Source organism: Carcharodon carcharias, chromosome 2 (assembly GCF_017639515.1).
Source record: "Carcharodon carcharias isolate sCarCar2 chromosome 2, sCarCar2.pri, whole genome shotgun sequence".
Classification (NCBI taxonomy): Eukaryota; Metazoa; Chordata; class Chondrichthyes; order Lamniformes; family Lamnidae; genus Carcharodon; species Carcharodon carcharias.
The window spans coordinates 42033296-42051221 of NC_054468.1; the positions used below are offsets into that span (position 1 = coordinate 42033296).

The 17926-nt window shown below is 42.7% G+C and overlaps 1 protein-coding gene across 6 annotated transcripts in view; it reads right to left on the reverse strand.

Moving 5' to 3' along the window:
• Positions 1–17926, reverse strand: part of LOC121293264 (lisH domain-containing protein ARMC9) — a 114731-nt gene that overhangs the window by 34963 nt on the left and 61842 nt on the right. For all 6 annotated transcript variants that reach the window (XR_005946478.1, XM_041216157.1, XM_041216165.1 and 3 more), the window contains 2 exons: positions 13699–13810; positions 4903–4995 (listed from right to left, as the gene is read on the reverse strand). Coding sequence is in view for 5 of the 6 variants with exons in the window: in XM_041216157.1 (XP_041072091.1) it covers positions 4903–4995; positions 13699–13810 (205 nt within the window). In the remaining variant the exon portion in view is untranslated. The remainder of the gene's footprint in view (positions 1–4902; positions 4996–13698; positions 13811–17926) is intronic.

A 17926-nucleotide genomic window follows, 5' to 3' on the forward strand; every position in this document is an offset into this window, starting at 1 on the left:
TGTGATGTAATGATATCAACAACTTAGTTTTGGAGTTTAGAAGAATGAGAAGTGAGCTCATTGAAACATACAAGGCTCTGAAGGGTACTGTCAGGGTAGACACAGAGGTTGGTTCTGCTGGCTGGGGAATCTAGAACACAGGGGTAAGGTCTCGTGACAAGGGGTTGATCATGTAGGACTGAAATGAGGAGAAATTTCTTCAATTGAAGGGTTCTGAGCCTTTGGAATTCTCTACAACAGAGGATTGTAGATGGTCCACTGTTGGCCATATTTAAGGCTGGGATAGAATGGATTGTTGATCTCTCAGAGAATCATGGGATATGGGAAGTGAGCAGGAAAGGAAGTTGAAAAGCAAGATCATCCATGATCGTAATGAATGGCAGAACAGGCACGACGGGCCGTATGGTGTGCTCCTGCTCTTACTCTTGTATTAATGACAAGTAGCAAAACTGGAGTCAATAGGAATCAGGGGAGAACTGTCCACTGGCTGGAGTCATACCAAGCACAAAGGAGGATGGTTGTGGTTGTTGGAAGCCAATCATGTCAGCTCTGGTCCAATACTGGAGAAGTTCCTCGCGGTAGCGTCCTGGGCCTAGCCATTTTTAGTGTTTCGTCACAGACCTTTCCTCTAGCATAGAGTCAGGTGTGGGGGGATTCGCTGATGATTGCAGAGTGTTCAATGCCATTCATAACTTTTCAAGTACTGTAGTAGTACATGCCTGTATGCAGCTAGACCTGAACAACATTCAGGCCTGGGCTGATAAGTGGTAAGTAACATTTGTGTCACACAAGTGCTAGGCAATGACCATCTCCAACAAGAGAGAATCTAACTATCTCCCCATGATATTTAACAGCATTATAATTTCTGATTATCCACTATCAACATCTCGGAGGTTACCATTGGCACGTCAACTGTGACTACAAGAACACATGCATACATATAAACATATGAATTAGGAGCAGGAGTTGGCCATTTGGTCTCTCGAGCCTGCTCCGCCATTCAATAAGATTACAGCTGATCTGAGTGTGGCCTCAACTCAATTTTCCTTCCTGTCCCCTATACCCTTTGACTCTCTTGTCAATCAAGAATCTATCTTACTTAGCCTTAAAAATATTTAATGACTCTGCTTCCACTGCTCTCTGGGGAAGAGAATTCCACAGATTCACGACCCTCAGAGAAAAACTTTCCCCTCATTTCGATCTTAATTGGGAGATCCCTAATATTTTAACTGTGTCCCCTAGTTCTAGTCTCTTCCACAAGGGGAAACAACCTTTCAGCATCTACCTTGTCAAGTTCCCCCAGGATCTAACATGGTCAAAGGCTAGTCAGAGCAGCAGGTCAAAAGCTGCAATTCTACAGAGAGTAATTAACTCTCCTTCTGACTCCCCAAAGCTTGTCCACCATCTTCAAGGGGCGACTCTGATGGAATATTCTCCACTTGACTGGATGAGTGCAGCTCCAACAATGCTCAAGAAGCTCGACACCATCCAAGACAAAATAGCCCACTTGATCAGCACCCCATCCACTACCTTAAACACTCACTCCCTCTACCACTAGCGCACAATGGCAGCTGTGTGCATCATTTACAAAATGCACTTTAGCAACTCACCAAGGGTTCTTCAATGGCATTTTCCAAACTCGTGACCTTTACCATGTAGAAAGACAAGGGAAGCAGGTGCATGAGGCCACCAGTATCTGCAAGTTCTCCTCCTAGCCACACACCATCCTGACTTGGGAATTATGTCATTCCTTTGCTATCATTGAGTCAAAATCCAGGAACTCCCTCCCTAACAGCAGTTTGGGAGTACCAACACCAACATGGACTGCTGCTGTTCAAGGCAGCTGCTCACCACCACCTTCCCAAGTGCAATGAAAGATGGGCAATAAATGCTATGCCAGTGATGTGCACATCCCAAGAATGATTTTTAAAAATCTGACCCAGGTGTGGGAGTTGCAGGGGCAATGCTTCTTAGTCTGCAAAATGACCAGGACATGGAGCAGAGGATGCAGAGAGGGGAAACTATGCAAAGCGGAAAGAGGAGGGCTCTACACAGAAGGCCATACCCATACGGGTTTTTCGAGAGCATTTTGTATACCTATGCCTGGCCCAGAAACAGTGTGAGGCAAACTGGGTTCAACAAGGAGGTAGTCACTGAATTGTGCCACCTCTTCAACCCATCTGAAGCCTCACAGCATGGCAAGGATGGCCAGGCAATGGCAGCAAAGGTCACCGTTACCTCAATTTTTACACCTCCAGTTCCTAGCAGGCCAGAGGAGGAGGTATTGCCAACATTTGCCAGTGTGCCTTCTAGAGCAATATTAGGAGGCCATCCAGCCAGAGCTGTTCATTGCATCTTCACTGAGGAGGCACAAAGAGAGTGAAAGCATTGGTAGCTTTGCCAGTATAGCAGAATTTACAATGGTGCAGGAGATGTACATGGCGCTGTGGGCCCCATTGTCAACAGGGAGAGGTATAGCAACTGCAAAGGGTTTCATTCCATAAGTGTGCAATTGGTGTGCAATCCTGTAACATCCTGTGAATGTCTGCTACCCTGGCAGCAAAAATGATGTGTTTATCCTGTGCCAACCAGCCCTACCTTTGGCCCTCACAGTGGCTGGCTGCTCAGGAACAAGGGCTATCCCCACTATATGTGGTTGGTGACACCCCTCCCCCATCCCAATAAGCGAGCAGAACAAGTCAACGAGGGCCACAGAGCCTCTCTGAACATTGTCACATAAGCAGTGAGACTCCTCAAATAACACTTCTGCCATCTTGACTGCTCAGTGGAAACACTGCAGTATATGCCAGAGCAGGTCTTGAGGTTCATGGTGTCTACATCCTCCGGAACATCAGCATTATGAGGGGGCTGTCGTCAGCTCCAGTAACCCGGAGGTCATGTCAGTAAAAGGAGGAGGAGGAGGCAGGGTGGAAGCATCCTGGACCCCTATTAACTGGATGAGTGGTGACAGTGCAGATTATCAGGCTCCAATTTCAATTCCCCACACCAACATTACTCAATGGTGTCCACCGTTAGATCCATCTGAGATTCTTATCATTGCACATCCTTGGCCACCATCGAACAATAAAAGTCCCCAGCCAAAAATCTTTCAAAATATTTTATCCAACAATACATCCAATTACTGTTTAAAAACTGAGCTACTTCATCTTAGCAGCAGCGGTTCTGCCACAAGTGCCGCATGTGAATTGGTAATCAGCTGTCATGTTGGGTTGTTGTTTTCAGAGTTGGCGTCTGGTGTCAAGTGCCGTAGCCACTGATTGACATGGTGGTACATGCCAGCCCATAAGTGATACATGCCACCCCATAGGTGATGCCACCATTTTCCACTTTCATCATCAGTGTCTCCCAGATGCAAAAATCAATGCTTGGGGACTTCATGTCATGCAAGCATCGTTAAAGTGGTACTTTGGACATGTTGGGAATCTGACTTCAGCTACTTGTCATACTGAAAATCCTTAGATATGCAACCACCTTCCATCCTATGAACATGCCTGAGCCAACTAAGTTGCCTCTGCTCAATGAGTACCAGCATAGTTGGGCAATTTGCCTTTGAGAGGACTGTCACATTCATGATTTTGTCCTTCCATGTAATGTTCAGAATGCGCCACAAATTGCAAAGATTCAATTTGTTGAACTTTCTTTATAGCTGTAAGTCATCCATGTTTCACAGCCATACAAGGTTCTGAGAACATAGGCTTCACAAACCAGTACCTTGGTCCAACAAGTCAGCTTGATGATATTCCAAGCCCGTTTTGTGAGTTGGCCAAAGGCGGTAGCTGCTTTTCTTATGCATGTATCAAGTTCTGCATCAAAAGACAGATTGAACTATACACTCCTGTGCATTCCCTTAGAGACTTTCTTGTGGTTGCTTTTGCCAGTCCTTGTGCTCGTACACAGTGCTACCCCAGTGGCTGCAGTGCACCTGATGAAGAGCTGCTGATATTCAGTGGGGACAACTGCAGATGGCCTTGCATGTTGACCTCGAGCTGTTCCGGACCTTGAAGACTTGGCTTTGGACTGCAGCACTTTGGCACAGGGGCAGCAGTCTGGGTTGGCTGGCTGTGAGGCAACGGGAAGGGCACTGGTGTAGTGGTAGCGGTGGGTGCACAAATGTTTTCATCCTGAGAAAGGGTAGCTGGTTTATACACCATGGAGTCACTGCCACGCCCACTAGGTGGCATCTCAGCAAAGCTAGTAATCTGTTAAAGGTCAGATTACTGGCCTTAGCCCTGTGTGTGCATTGTGGTCAGCGGTAAAGAAACAAATTCATAACAGCAAAGGAAAATAAATTTGGTGCAACTAGTACTTTCCTAATCTTCATGGCTCAATATCATATTGAGTGCAGCATTCATCCATAAAGCCAGTAAGGAAGTACATGAGCTTTCGAGAGAGATAGCTGATTTTAGTGCCAAATTTGGATAGTTTGCAACTTGGTCTCACACTTTCTAGTAACTCGGTTGAGACTAGTCAACCTATTTTCAAACAGAATCCTTACATTTGATAGTCTGGGTTGGATTTGAATCTTAGGCTCAGAGATAAAAAAAAATTATTAAAACAATGCATCAACCAATCTCCAAAAATGGTCTTTGGATTTTTATTCCTCCCTTTCCCCAAAAACATGTTATGAGTACACGGCCAATTTTCTACTCAGTATGTCCAACAGGTGAACTCTTTTTAATAAATTTGCCATCCAATTTGCAATGTTAATACCATTTCCAATTCCTGCCTCAAGCTATACACAAGAAAATGAGGGAGGACAAAATAAAGCAAATGTACTATGATGAAATGGCAACATTTACGGCAATCTACTGCAAAGTAAAGACAATAAAATTCAAACATCAAAGCTTTTTGATCCAGAAGGAATTTTGTTACATTACCAACCTGGCTCTTATTGTGACATTCCAGCAGATCATTGCTAACGTAAGCCTGAAGAACTGTATCCCTTTGCTCTCCAGGATGAGACTGTGTCAGCCGCTATGGGAGTGAAAAAATGCACATTAATCTAATTTTGCACCATAATTTTTAACGAATTTTCATATTCTTTAATCTGTCAGAATTCCAACTTAGCATTCTAATTCACTTTCAGGTTAATGGGAAATATTAATTTAAACTTGGCCACAAATAAATCCATGCAAAGTTTCTCAAATCTGCAGTTGACTGACGGTGGATTTTTATGATGCTAAAAACTTGACCAGTCACAAATTTTGCAAATATCAGTCATCCATTAATAGTGAAAATTTGGCCCTTCTTCTGTGTCCTTTTGTATGCACATATTGGTTATTGACTCTGGTCCAAGTACTTATCGCCTGACTGGCTGTTTCCCATGCAGTTCTGGACTCTTGTCACCTCGCACTCCTCCTACCCTCTTTCCCCCTCATTTCATCCATGTTTTGCCATCCCTGGTAAAGTTCTTACCTCCATTCCCTCGTTTGAGAGCTGCAAACTGGAGCTCCGCTGACACATGCTTGGCCTGAATTTTCAACAGTAGACCTGACTTAACCTTACTGAGCCCAGGCATTGTTCCCACTAAATTGCACAGCCGCACAGCCGCCTGAATGTTCCCACCCAGGATGTGCACTAGTCAGCCCTTAAAAGTTACCACATGCGCGCAGCCGTGCAAAAAAAGTTTAAGGGCCCGCACACTTAAACAAATTGGCTGTGCACTACCAAATAAAACTTAAAGGGTCCTTTGAACAAGTCTCCTTGTTCCAATGCTGAGTGTTTATCAATTTTTTTCAACTCCAAGATCATAATTACCCAGACAAATGACACTTTCTTCTTTCCTTGATCCCTCTTTGCCACTTTCGCATTCCAGTACACAGATTATGGCTCTGAAGCTTCCCCTAAGCCTTCACCAAGCATCAAAGTATCTTTACGGTGCAGAAGGAGGCCATTCGGCCCATCGAGTATGCACTGGTTCGCTGAAAGAGTATTCCACCTAGTCCCACTCGTTACCTTATCTCCGTAACCTTGCATTTTCTCTCTTTTCAGGTAGAAATCTAATTCCCTTTTCAATATCTCAATCAAACCTGCCTCCACCACCCTTTAAGGAAATTTGTTCCAGACTCCAAATACCCTCTGGGTGAAACAAAATTTCTTCACACCACATTTATTCCTTTTGCCAATTATTTTGAATCTGTGCCCTCTAGTTCTTCATGTTCTCTTGAGTGGGAAGTTTCTCACTATTTACCCTGTCCATGCCCCTCAGACTCTTAAAAACTCAAGTCTCCTTTCAGCCTTCTTTTCTCCAAGGAAAATAGTCCCAACCTCTTCAATCTATTCTCATAGCTACAGTTCTTCATCCTGGGAATCATTCTTGTGAATCTCCTCTGTACTCTCTCCAATGCCTTCATCTCCTTCCTCAAGTATGGCGCTCAGAACTGGATGCAGTACTCCAGATGAGGCCTAACTCGTGTCTTATACAAGTTCAACATGACCTCCTTATTCTTGTGCTCAATGCCCCTATTAATAAAGCCTACGATACTTATATGCTTTATTAATTGTTCTCTCAACATGCCCTGCCATTCTCAATAACCTATGTATGTATATGCTGAGGTCCCTCCGTTCCTTCACCTCCCTTAGAGGCTGTTCCTTTATTTTATACTGTCTCACCATATCTTTCCTGCCAAAACGAATCACCTCACACTTCTTTGCATTGAACTTCATCTGCCACTTGTCTGCCCAATTCACAAACATGTCTTTGTACTTTTGAAGTTCAAGACCATCACAGTTGACAACATTTCTAATCTTTGCATCACCTGCAAATTTTGAAATCATGCCCTGCACACCACAGTCTAGGTCATTAATATATATCAGGAAGAGCAAAGGTCCCAACACTGACTCCAATATAAACCTTCCTCAATCTGAAAAACAACCATTTACTCTGTTTCCTGTCACTCAGCCAATTTCTTATCCAAGTGCCTGCTTTCCCTTTTATTCCATGACCTAGAATTTTTGCTCACAAATCTGTTGTGTGGCACTGTATCAAATGCCTTTTGAAAATCCATATAATACACCACATCAACAGCATTTCCCTTATCAGCCTTCTCTGTTACCTCCTCAAAAAACTCCAGCAAGTTAGTTAAACAAGATTTTCCCTTGATGAATCCATGATGGCTTTCCTTAACTACCCTGTGTTGGGACCCTTGCTCTTCCTGATATATATTAATGACCTAGACTGTGGTGTGCAGGGCATAATTTCAAAATTTGCAGATGATACACAGATTAGAAATGTTGTCAACTGTGATGGTCTTGAACTTCAAAAGTACAAAGACATGTTTGTGGATTGGGCAGACAAGTGGCAGATGAAGTTCAATGCAAAGAAGTGTGAGGTGATTCGTTTTGGCAGGAAAGATATGGTGAGACAGTACAAAATAAAGGAACATCCTCTAAAGGAGGTGCAGGAACGGAGGGACCTCAGCAATTACATACATAGGTTATTGAAGATGGCAGGGCATGTTGAGAGAACAATTAATAAAGCATATCGTATCTGTACCTAAGTGACTATTGATTTTATCCCGAACTATAGTTTTCAGAAGTTTCCCTACCCCTGAGGTCAATCTGACTGGTCTGTAGTTGCCAGCTCTATCCTTGCACCCCTTTTTGAACAAAGGTGTAACATTCGCAGTTCTCCAGTCCTCTGGCACCTCCCCTGTGTCGAAGGAAGACTGGAAGATTATCCCTCAGTACCCTTGGATGCATCTCATCCAGTCCTGGTACCTTATCTATTTTATGTGAAGATAGCCTTTCCAACACCTCCTTCCTCTCGATTGTAAGTTCTTCTATTGTACCAGTTACCTCCTCTCTCACCTTGGTCTGGATAGCAAATTCTTCCTTTGTAAAGTCAGATACAAAGTACTCGTTCAACACCTTGGCTATTTCTCCAGCCTCCACATGCAAGCCCCCTTTTTGGTCCCTAATCGGCCCTACTTTTTCTGTTACCACCTTTTTATTATTCACATGCTTACAGAAGACCTTGGGATTCCCTTTATGTTCACTGCCAGCCCCTTTTCATGCTCTCTCCTTGCTTTTCTTATTTGTTGCTTCACTTATCCTCTAGTCCTGCTATATTCAGCCTGATTCTCCATTGTATTTTTTATCTGACATCTGTCGTACACTCACTTCTTCCTTTCATCTTTGCCTCTATCTCTCTCGTCATCCAGTGCTCTCTGGATTTATTTGTCCTACTTTTCCCTTTCAACGGAATACTTATTCTTTGAAGGTAGCCCATTGTCCAGCCACTGTCTTTTTCTGGCAACATTTGATTCCAACTCACTCGACTCATGTGCATTCTCATCCCACTGAAGTTGGCTTAGCCAATTAATTATCCCTGCTCTGGATTGTTCTCTGTCCTTTTCCATGATTAACCTAAACCTTATGATGCAATGGTCACTTTCCCCTAGAGGCTCTCCCCATGATATGTGATCTACTTGGGCCAACCCATTTCCCAGAAGCAGGTCCAAAAGTGCACGTCCTCTCGTTGGACTGGGAAAATACTGCTGTAGAAAATTATCTTAAACACATTCCAGGAACTCTCGTTCCTCTTGTTCTTTTGTACTATTCCTATTCCAGTCTATAATTGGATAATAGAAGTCCCCCATTATGATTACTCAATAACTCTTGCACCTCTCTGTAATGTCTTTGCAAACTTGTTTCTCCACATCCCTTCCACTCATTGGTGGTCTTTTTACTATGCCAATCAATGTTATTGCACTTTTCCCATTCCTTACCTCTAGCCAGAGAGATTCTGTCTTTGACCCCTCTGGAACATTCTCTCTCTCCAGTACTGTAATGCCATCTTTAACCAGTATTGCCACTACCCCCCCACCACCCCCCAACTTTTTTTCCTTTCCTGTCTCTCCTAAACTCCTTGTAGCCAGAAATATTTAACACCCAGTCCTGCCCTTCTTTGAGACAGGTCTCTGTTATAGCAATAATATCATAATTCCATTTGTCAACCTATGCCTGCAGTTCACCAGCCTTATCAATCACATTCTGTGCATTCATATGCATACACATTAGCCCTGAGTTAGGCTTTTTTACTTTCCCGCTTATTCTGACCCCATCTAATGACTTACTGTTGCCTATTCTAATTCTATCAAGCTCTCCAAGTATTCTATCTATCTTGATGCAACTCTCTGCTATATCCTCTATCAGTTGATACTTCACTATGTCCCACTGCCAGTTTTTCTCCTCCGCACTCTGAGTTTCCCCCCAGGTTCCCATCCCCTGCCAATCTAGTTTAAACCCTCCCCAACAGCACTAGCAAAACTCCCTGCGAAGACACTCGTCCCAGTCCTGTTAAGGTGTAACCCATCTTTCTTGTACAGGTCCCACCTTCCCCAGGATCTTTAAGAGCCTCTTCTGTTCCTCAGAAAAATCCTGGTCACTCAGCTAGTTTTCCTTGCCCCAATATTTGTCATTTATATAAACCACATAGATGACTATGTGGGGGGTAGGATTAGTAAGTTTGCGGATGACACAAAGATTGGCCAGGTGGTTAACAGTGAGGTTGAGGCTCTTGGGCTACAGGAAGATATAAATGGGATGGTCAAATGGGCAGATAAGTGACAGATGGAATTTAACCCTGAAAAGTGTGAGGTGATACACTTTGGAAGGAGTAATTTGGCAAAGAAGTATTCAATGAACAGCATGGCACTAGGAAGTTCTGAGGAACAAAGGGGCCTTAGCGTGTGTACCCATAGATCTCTGAAGGCGGAGGGGCATGTTAGTGGGGTGGTGAAAAAGGCATATGGGACACTTGCCTTTATCAATCGAGGCATAGATTACAAAAGTAGGGAGGTCATGTTGGAGTTGTATGGAATCTTGGTGAGGTCGCAGTTGGAGTACTGTGTGCAGTTCTGGTCGCCACATTATAGGAAGGATGTGATTGCATTGGAGGGGGTGTAGAGGAGATTCACCAGGATGTTGCCTGGGATGAAACATTTAAATTATGAAGAGAGGTTGGATAGACTTGGGTTGTTTTCGTTGGAGCAGAGAAGATTGAGGGGCAACCTGATCGAGGCGTACAAGATTATGAAGGGCATTGACAGAGTGGATAGGGAGCAGCTGTTCCCCTTAGTTGAAGGGTCAGTCACAAGGGGGCATAAGTTCAAGGTGAGGGGCAGGAGGTTTAGGGGGGATGTGAGAAAAAACTTTTTTACACAGAGGGTGGTGACGGTCTGGAATACACTGCCTGGGAGGGTGGTGGAGGCGGGTTGCCTCACATCCTTTAAAAAGGATGAGCACATGGCACGTCATAACATTCAAGGCTATGGGCCAAGTGCTGGTAAATGGGATTAGGTAGGTTGGTCAGGTGTTTCTCATGTCAATGCAGACTCGATGGGCCGAAGGGCCTCTTCTGCACTGTGATTCTGTGTGTGAATACACCCTAGCATTGTTAATGGCTTTCTTTGCACAGATATTGATTCTTTTCTATTACAAACTGCTACTATCATTTGCTTTTTAAAAATCCCATTCTTTACCTTCTTTTATCAACCCATCTCCAAACTCTGTCTTAGGGTTGTTGAAAGTTTTATCCCCATGCAGCTCTGCAGTCACTTCTCCCACAAATCTGTACTTGATTTCCTTCAGTTCAACTGCTATCTTATTGTGGTCAAAATTATTAATGTCAAGTTCTGATTGCAATATTGTTGCCTTGTTTTCTCCATGGCATTCAAAGCTGTCACACTCCCCCAGCCTCCTCACTACCTTTACTCCATGGTGTGCCATGATTGGACTGTCTCCATCTGGTTCCACTTATATTTTTCCCAACAGAGCCTGCACATCTATCCACACAAGTACCTTCATGCCTCCTCTATCTTACTTACATGTCATCCACAGCAAGAACATCTATAGCTCTGGGGTCAGCTCCCATATGCACACCAAAGACATCTAGCTCTATGCCTTCATCACCAACAACTTGCATTTACATGTTGGCTTTAATGTAGCAAAATGTCCCAAGGCACTTCACAGAAGCATTATCAAAGAAAATTTGATACTGAGCCACTGAAAGAGATATTAAGGCAGATGACCAAAAGAGAGATAGATTTTAAGGAGCACATTGAAGTAAAACAGAGATGTAGGAAAACAGAGATTTTTCGGAAGGAAATTTAGGGCCTTGGCAGCTGGAGGTATGGTTGTCAATGGTGGAGCAACTGAAGTTGAGAATATGTAAGAGGCTAGAATTAAAGCAGCATGTATATTTTACAGTACTGTATGGCTGGAAGAGATTACAGAGAAGGGATGGGGTGATGCCAAGGAGTGTTCTGAATACAAGTATGAGAGTTTTAAAACCAAGATATTGCTAATCAGGAACCAATGTAGGGCACTGAGTACAAGGGTTGATGAATTAATGGAACTTAGTGCAACTCAGGACACGGGCTGCAGAGGTTTGAATGAGTTTAAGTTTATGGAGGATGGAAGATGGGAGGCCAGTCATTTGGAATTCCTAAGTCTAGAGGTAACACAGGCATGGATGAGGGTTTCAGCAGCAGATGAGCAAGGGGTGGAGTCAAATGATGTTAACCGAGGTGCAAATAGACGGTCTTAGTGATGGTGCAGTTATATGGTTGGAAGTTCAACTTGCGGTCAAATACAAAACCGGGGTTGCTAATAGTCTGCTTCAGCCTCAGACTGTTGCTAGGGAAAGATGGAGTCGGTGGCCAGGAAATGGGGGACCTAAGACCATGGCTTCAGTCTTCCTAAAATTTGAAGGAAATTTCTACTTATCCAGTGTCAGACAGGCAGTCTAACAATTTACAGCAGGGTTCCCAAACTGTGAGTCATGACTGCCAGTGAAGTCATAGAGATAGAGCAAGCTCCCCTTCCTCCAGAGCAACACTGGCAACAGTGGAGAGGAGACTCTGGAGGAGCAGCCCTGGATTCATTGGCTGCTTGCCACCAAACAGCAAGAGGTGGATGGTGAGCCCAAAGCGCCCACTAATCTCAAAAAGCACTTTTAGTGCAGGGTGCCAAGCAGACCTGGGATATTTCTGTGCCAACTTGGTGCAGCAGAGGCAAGCAAGTGTAACTCAGTAATTGACTATGTGCAAAAAAAAAACAGAAGGTCATGCAGCTGAGTTAGGAAGCGAGTGGTGGCTTCAAACTTTACTGTGTTTCCGCTCCTGTTGTACAGGCTCTATATCCCAACTGGTGACTGCTTCACAGGGACTGGCAACCAGGATGGAACAAGGGGTGGTGGCGATGTTGTTAGGATGATTATAGTGCATGTGGAGAAGAGGGGCTAATTAATGTGTGTGTTGGGGGAGGTGTGAAGGCAGGAAGGGGAGAAGGGCTGATTACTGCGTATGGGTGAGAGGAGCTGATTACTATGTATGGGGTAGAGGGTAGTGGGGCTGATTACTGTGTGTGGGGTGGAGGGGAGAAGGGTTGATTACAGTGTGTGCGGAGAAGAGTTAAGGGACTGATTACAGTGTGTGGGAAGGTATGGTGGAGGGGGCTTCACTGAGTCTTCTGTCACTGGGGAATATGGAGAGCTTGGCTGAAACCTACAGGAGTCCATAAAATATTAACTTTTTTACAAAGCCATTTAAAAACACTTCTTCATGTTTATACGCTATATTATTATACGTTGATTCATATGTTAGTATATGTTGATCCACATTATTTTATGTTGATCCATTTTTGCTGACATCTCAGGGTCATATAATTGTCAAGTGTTAAAATGGGATCATTTCGGTACTGTGCTAGGTGCAGAAACCTGATTGGATGGATTAAAATGTGGAGTTCTGGGAAAGATGGGTAGTACTTTCTCCAAGACAAAAGCCATCAATATTTAATTCTCAATATTAGTGTCTCAGATTGCTTGATGCTCATTCCAAGTAATTCAGATGATGCAAAACTTCAAGTGCAGCAATAAAATTTACCTCAGCTTAGGGAGAGGACTGTTGACCAAGGCTTCAGCTCTGGATTGCTATTCTTCAAAATGTGCTGCAGTACATTTAAATGAATGCAAGCAGTGGACAGGTTCAGGCATGACTGTAATACTTGCACAGCTGAACAGCCTATGACATTAACTGCTATAGATCACATATAAGCTGTGGTTATTAGGGCAAAACTGTACCTCAATCAAGAGATTATTTTCTTTCAGAAGAGGCATAGAGGAGAAAGCGATTGCTATTAACAAAAGCAGAGTTGCAGTTAAATCATGCTTTCTAAAACAGAAGTTTAAGAACTGACCGGATATCCCTCAATAGCTCAGTGGATACATTGGAGTGGTGCACACCCCTTTACAGTCAAACAGCCAGACAATACTTATTGTATAGGCTCACACATGAAGAACATGTATTTTGGACAAGGTATTAAAGGGCTGTAGGCATCTGTCAAGCAATTCTCCAGCAGAAGTCACTACCATTAAGAATGGAAGAACACGGGTGCAGGATAGGGAACAATATCTTTCTGACAAGGATGAAAAAAGAAAGAAAATTCTGAAATGTACCCTTCAGAAGAGGCTAAGCACAAAATTAAATCTCAGTAATCTCAAAACTTTACACAAATACTGTACATAGTGGATCTTATTATCTACATTCAGAATGTACTGTATAGACCAGAAACAATACATCATCACACTCATTTCAAGCCAAATAGCAAATGCATCAAAAATAATGGAAGCAATATTAAGATTTACCAAAGTTAAACTAACAATTCTATACATACCCAACGCAGTGCTTGCAAAAGAAGTGCCTTAAGTCGATCATTTCCATAGATCAAATCATTCTTCAACTTTTCATAATCAAGAGATGGTAATAAAGGTACATCTTTAGATTTCCTAAAGATTGAGACATTTATTAGCAGCAACATTAATAAAAGTTTTGCATTTAATGCACAACTGCCAATTTAAACCTCAAAAGTGCAACAATTCAGGGTTTTGCACATCATAGAACAAAAGTTAGTAACTGACAATTTAACCAACTTAATTTCAACCCATCAAATATCCAATTGACTAAATAAATTAATAATAGCTCAATTCTGTAACTAGCAACAAGCAATCAGTAAGTGGCAGAAAATTAGGCAATCACATCAGTCAATTTTTCCAAAGCTACCTTTCACCAAGCAGCAAGTATCAAAACGTTGATCAATTCAGCTGCTCAAATAAACATTTTTCAGTTGTTATTCTTTCTTCATTCAAGTGAGAATATAAGAATATACAACCAGATTTAACATAAGATATGAACATATGATTAAGGAGCAGCAGCAGGCCATTCAGTCCCTTAAGCTTGCACTGCCATGAGACCATAAAATGTGGGAGCAGAAGTAGGCCATTCGACCCATCGAGTCTGCTCCGCCATTCAATGAGATCATGGCTGATCTCATAATCCTCAACTCCACTTTCCTGCCTTTTCCCCATAACCCTTGATTCCTGTACTGATTAAAAATCGGTCTACCTCAGCCTTAAGTATACTTAATGACCCAGCCTTTACAGCCCTCTGAGGTAAAGAATTCCACAGACTCACCACCCTCTGAGAGAAGAAATTCCTCCTCATCTGTTTTAAATGGGCGACCCCTTACTCTGAGATTATGCCCTCTGGTCCTAGATTCTCCCACAAGGGAAAACAACCTCTCAGCATCTACCCTGTCAAGCCCCCTAAGAAACTTATATGTTTTAATAAGGCCGCCTCTCATTCTTCTGAAGTCCAATGAGTATAAACCCAACCTACTCAACCTCTCCTCATAAAAAAATCCCTCCGTACCCAGGATCAACCAAGTGAATCTTGTCTAGACTGCCTCCAGTGCTAATATATCTTTCCTTAGATAAGGGGACCAAAACTGTTCACAGTGTTTTAGGTGTGGTCTAACTAGTGCCTTGTATAGTTTTAGCAAGACTTCCCTATTTTTATAAAAGCAAAATACTGCGGATGCTGGAAATCTGAAACAAAACAAAAATAGCTGGAAAAACTCAGCAGGTCTGACAGCATCTGTGGAGAGGAATACAGTTAACTTTTCGAGTCCGTATGACTCTTCATCAGAACAATTCTGATGAAAAGTCATATGGACTCGAAACATTAACTGTATTCCTCTCCGCAGATGCTGTCAGACTTACTGAGTTTTTCTAGCCACTTTTGTTTTGTTCCCTATTTTTATGCTCTATTCTCTTTGAAATAAAGGCCAACATTCCATTTGCCTTCCCTATTACCTGCTGAACTTGTATGCTAGCTTTTTGTGATTCATGCACAAGGACCCTAAATCCCTCTGTGCTGCAGCCTTCTATAGTCTTTCTCCATTTAAATAATATTCAGCTCTTCTATTCTTCCTGCCAAAGTGCATAACCTCACATTTTACCACACTATATTCCAGCTGCCAAGCTTTTGCCCATTCACTTAACCTGTCTATATCACTCTGTAGACTCAGTGTCATCCTCATCACTTGCCTTCCCATCTATTTTCGTGTCATCTGCAAACTTAGAGATAGTACATTCACTTCCCTCATCCAAGTCATTAATATCTATTGTAAATAATTGTGGTCCCAGCACTAATCCCTGTGGCACTCCATTAGTTACAGGTTGCCATCCTGAAGATGTCTCCCTTATCCCAACTCTGTCTTCTATTAGTTAGCCAATCCTCTATCCATGCTAAATATACTACTCCCAACGCCATGGGCTCTTATCGTATTAAGTAGCCTTATGTGTGGTGCCTTTTTGAACGCCTTTTGGAAATCCAAATATATTACATCTACTGGTTCCCCTTTATTTATCCTGCTTGTTACCTCCTCAAAGAATTCTAATAAATTTGTCAGGCATGATTTTCCCTTTATGAAGTCACGCTGACTCTGCTTGATTATATTGTGTATTTCTAAACGCTCTGCTATTATATCCTTTATAATAGACTCTAACATTTTCCCAATGACAAATGTTAAGCTAACTGGCCTATAGTTACTTGCTTTTTGTCTCCCTCCCTTTTTGAATAAGGGTGTTAACATTGGCAATTTTCCAATCCTCTGGGGCTTTTCCAAAATCTAAGGATTCTTGAAAGATTACTATCAGTGCATCCACAATTCTGTAGCTACTTCCTTCAATATCCTGGAATGCAACCCATCAGGTCCAGGGGACTTATCGGCCTTTAGCCCCATTAGTTTCCTTAGCACTCCCAATTGATAAGATCATGGCTGATCTGACTGTGGCCTCTATTCCACTTTCCTGCCTACCCACTATATCCTTTGACTCCCTTGTTAATCAAGAATCTATCTAACTCTGCCTTAAAATATTCAATGACCCTGTCTCCACTGTTCTCTGGGGAACAGAATTCCACAGGCTCACGACCTACCTCACCTACCTTCAGATACGAGTCAGAAAAAGTTAGTATGTAGGTACAGCAAGTAATTAAGGGCGGCTAATGGAATGCTATACCTTATCACGAGAACATAAAAGTAAGGATGTTATGCTTCAGTTATATAGGGCATCGGTGAGACCTGTGCAGTTTTGGTTTCCTTATTTAAGGAAAGATGTAAATGCATTGGAGGCGGTTCAAACTAGGTTTACTAGATTGATACCTGGAATGAGTGGGTTGTCTTATGTGGAAAAGCTGGACAGACTGGGCTTATTTCCACTGGATAAAAACAAAAAACTGCAGATGCTGGAAATCTAAAACAAAAACAGAATTACCTGGAAAAACTCAGCACATCTGGCAGCATCGGCGGAGATGAAAAGAGTTGACGTTTCAAGTCCTCATGTTGTTCTGTTGAAGGATCATGAGGACTCGAAACGTCAACTCTTTTCATCTCCACTGATGCTGCCAGACCTGCTGAGTTTTTCCAGGTAATTCTGTTTTAATTTCCCCTGGAGTTTAGAAGAGTGAGGGGTGATTTGATTGAAGGATACAAGATCCTGAATGGCTTTGACAAGGTAGACGTCGAAAGGCTGTTTCCTCTTGTGGGTGAGTCCAGAACTAGGGGGCACAGTTTTAAAATTTTTAGGACAGAGATGAGGAGAATTTTTTTCTCTCAGAGCGTTCTGTGACTTTGGAAAACTCTGTCTCAGAAGGTGTTGGAGGCAGGGTCATTGAATATTCTTCAGGTAGAGGTAGATAGATTCTTGTTAGGCAAGGGAATCAAAGGTTATCGGGGTTAGATGGGGATGTGGAAATCGAAACACAAGAAGATCAGCCATGATCTTATTGAACAGTGGAGCAGGCTTGAAGGGCTGAATGATCTATTCCTGTTCATACTTCTTTATGTTCTTATGACCCTCAGAGAAAAAAAATCTAATTTCCATATTATATGAGAGATCCTTCATTTTTAAACTGTGCCCTCTAGTTCTAATGTCTCCCACAAGGTGAAACATTCATTTAGCATCCACGCTGTCAAGGCCCCTCATCTTCTATCTTTCAATAAGATCACCTTTCATTCTTTTAAAATCCAATGGATACGAGCCCAACCTGTCCAATGTTTCCTCATGAGCTAACCCTTTCCTCCCATGAATTTGTGGAGTGAACCTCCTCTGAACTATTTCTAATGCAATTATGTCCTTTCTTAAATAAGGAGGCCAAAACTGTACACAGGATTCTAGATGTGGTCTCACCAATGTCCTGTACAACTGTAACAAAATTTCCCTACTCTTATATTCCAATCCCTTTACAATAATCAACAACATTCCATTAGCCTTCCTAAGCACTTGCTGTACCTGCATAATAACGTTTTGTGATTCATGTACCAGGGCACCCCTATCCCTCTTTACCAAAGAGATCTGTAAGCTCTCTCCATTTAAATAGTATGCTACTTTTCTGTTCTTATTGCCAATGTGGACAATTTCACATTTTTCCGCATTGTACTCCAATGGTCCTCTGCTCATGTACACTATGGCCAGAATCTTCTGGCCTCGTTGGCTGGTGGATTCTCAAGGACATGGTTCCGCTACAAAGCAGCTCATGGAATGTGGAAGGTAGGAGGTCTC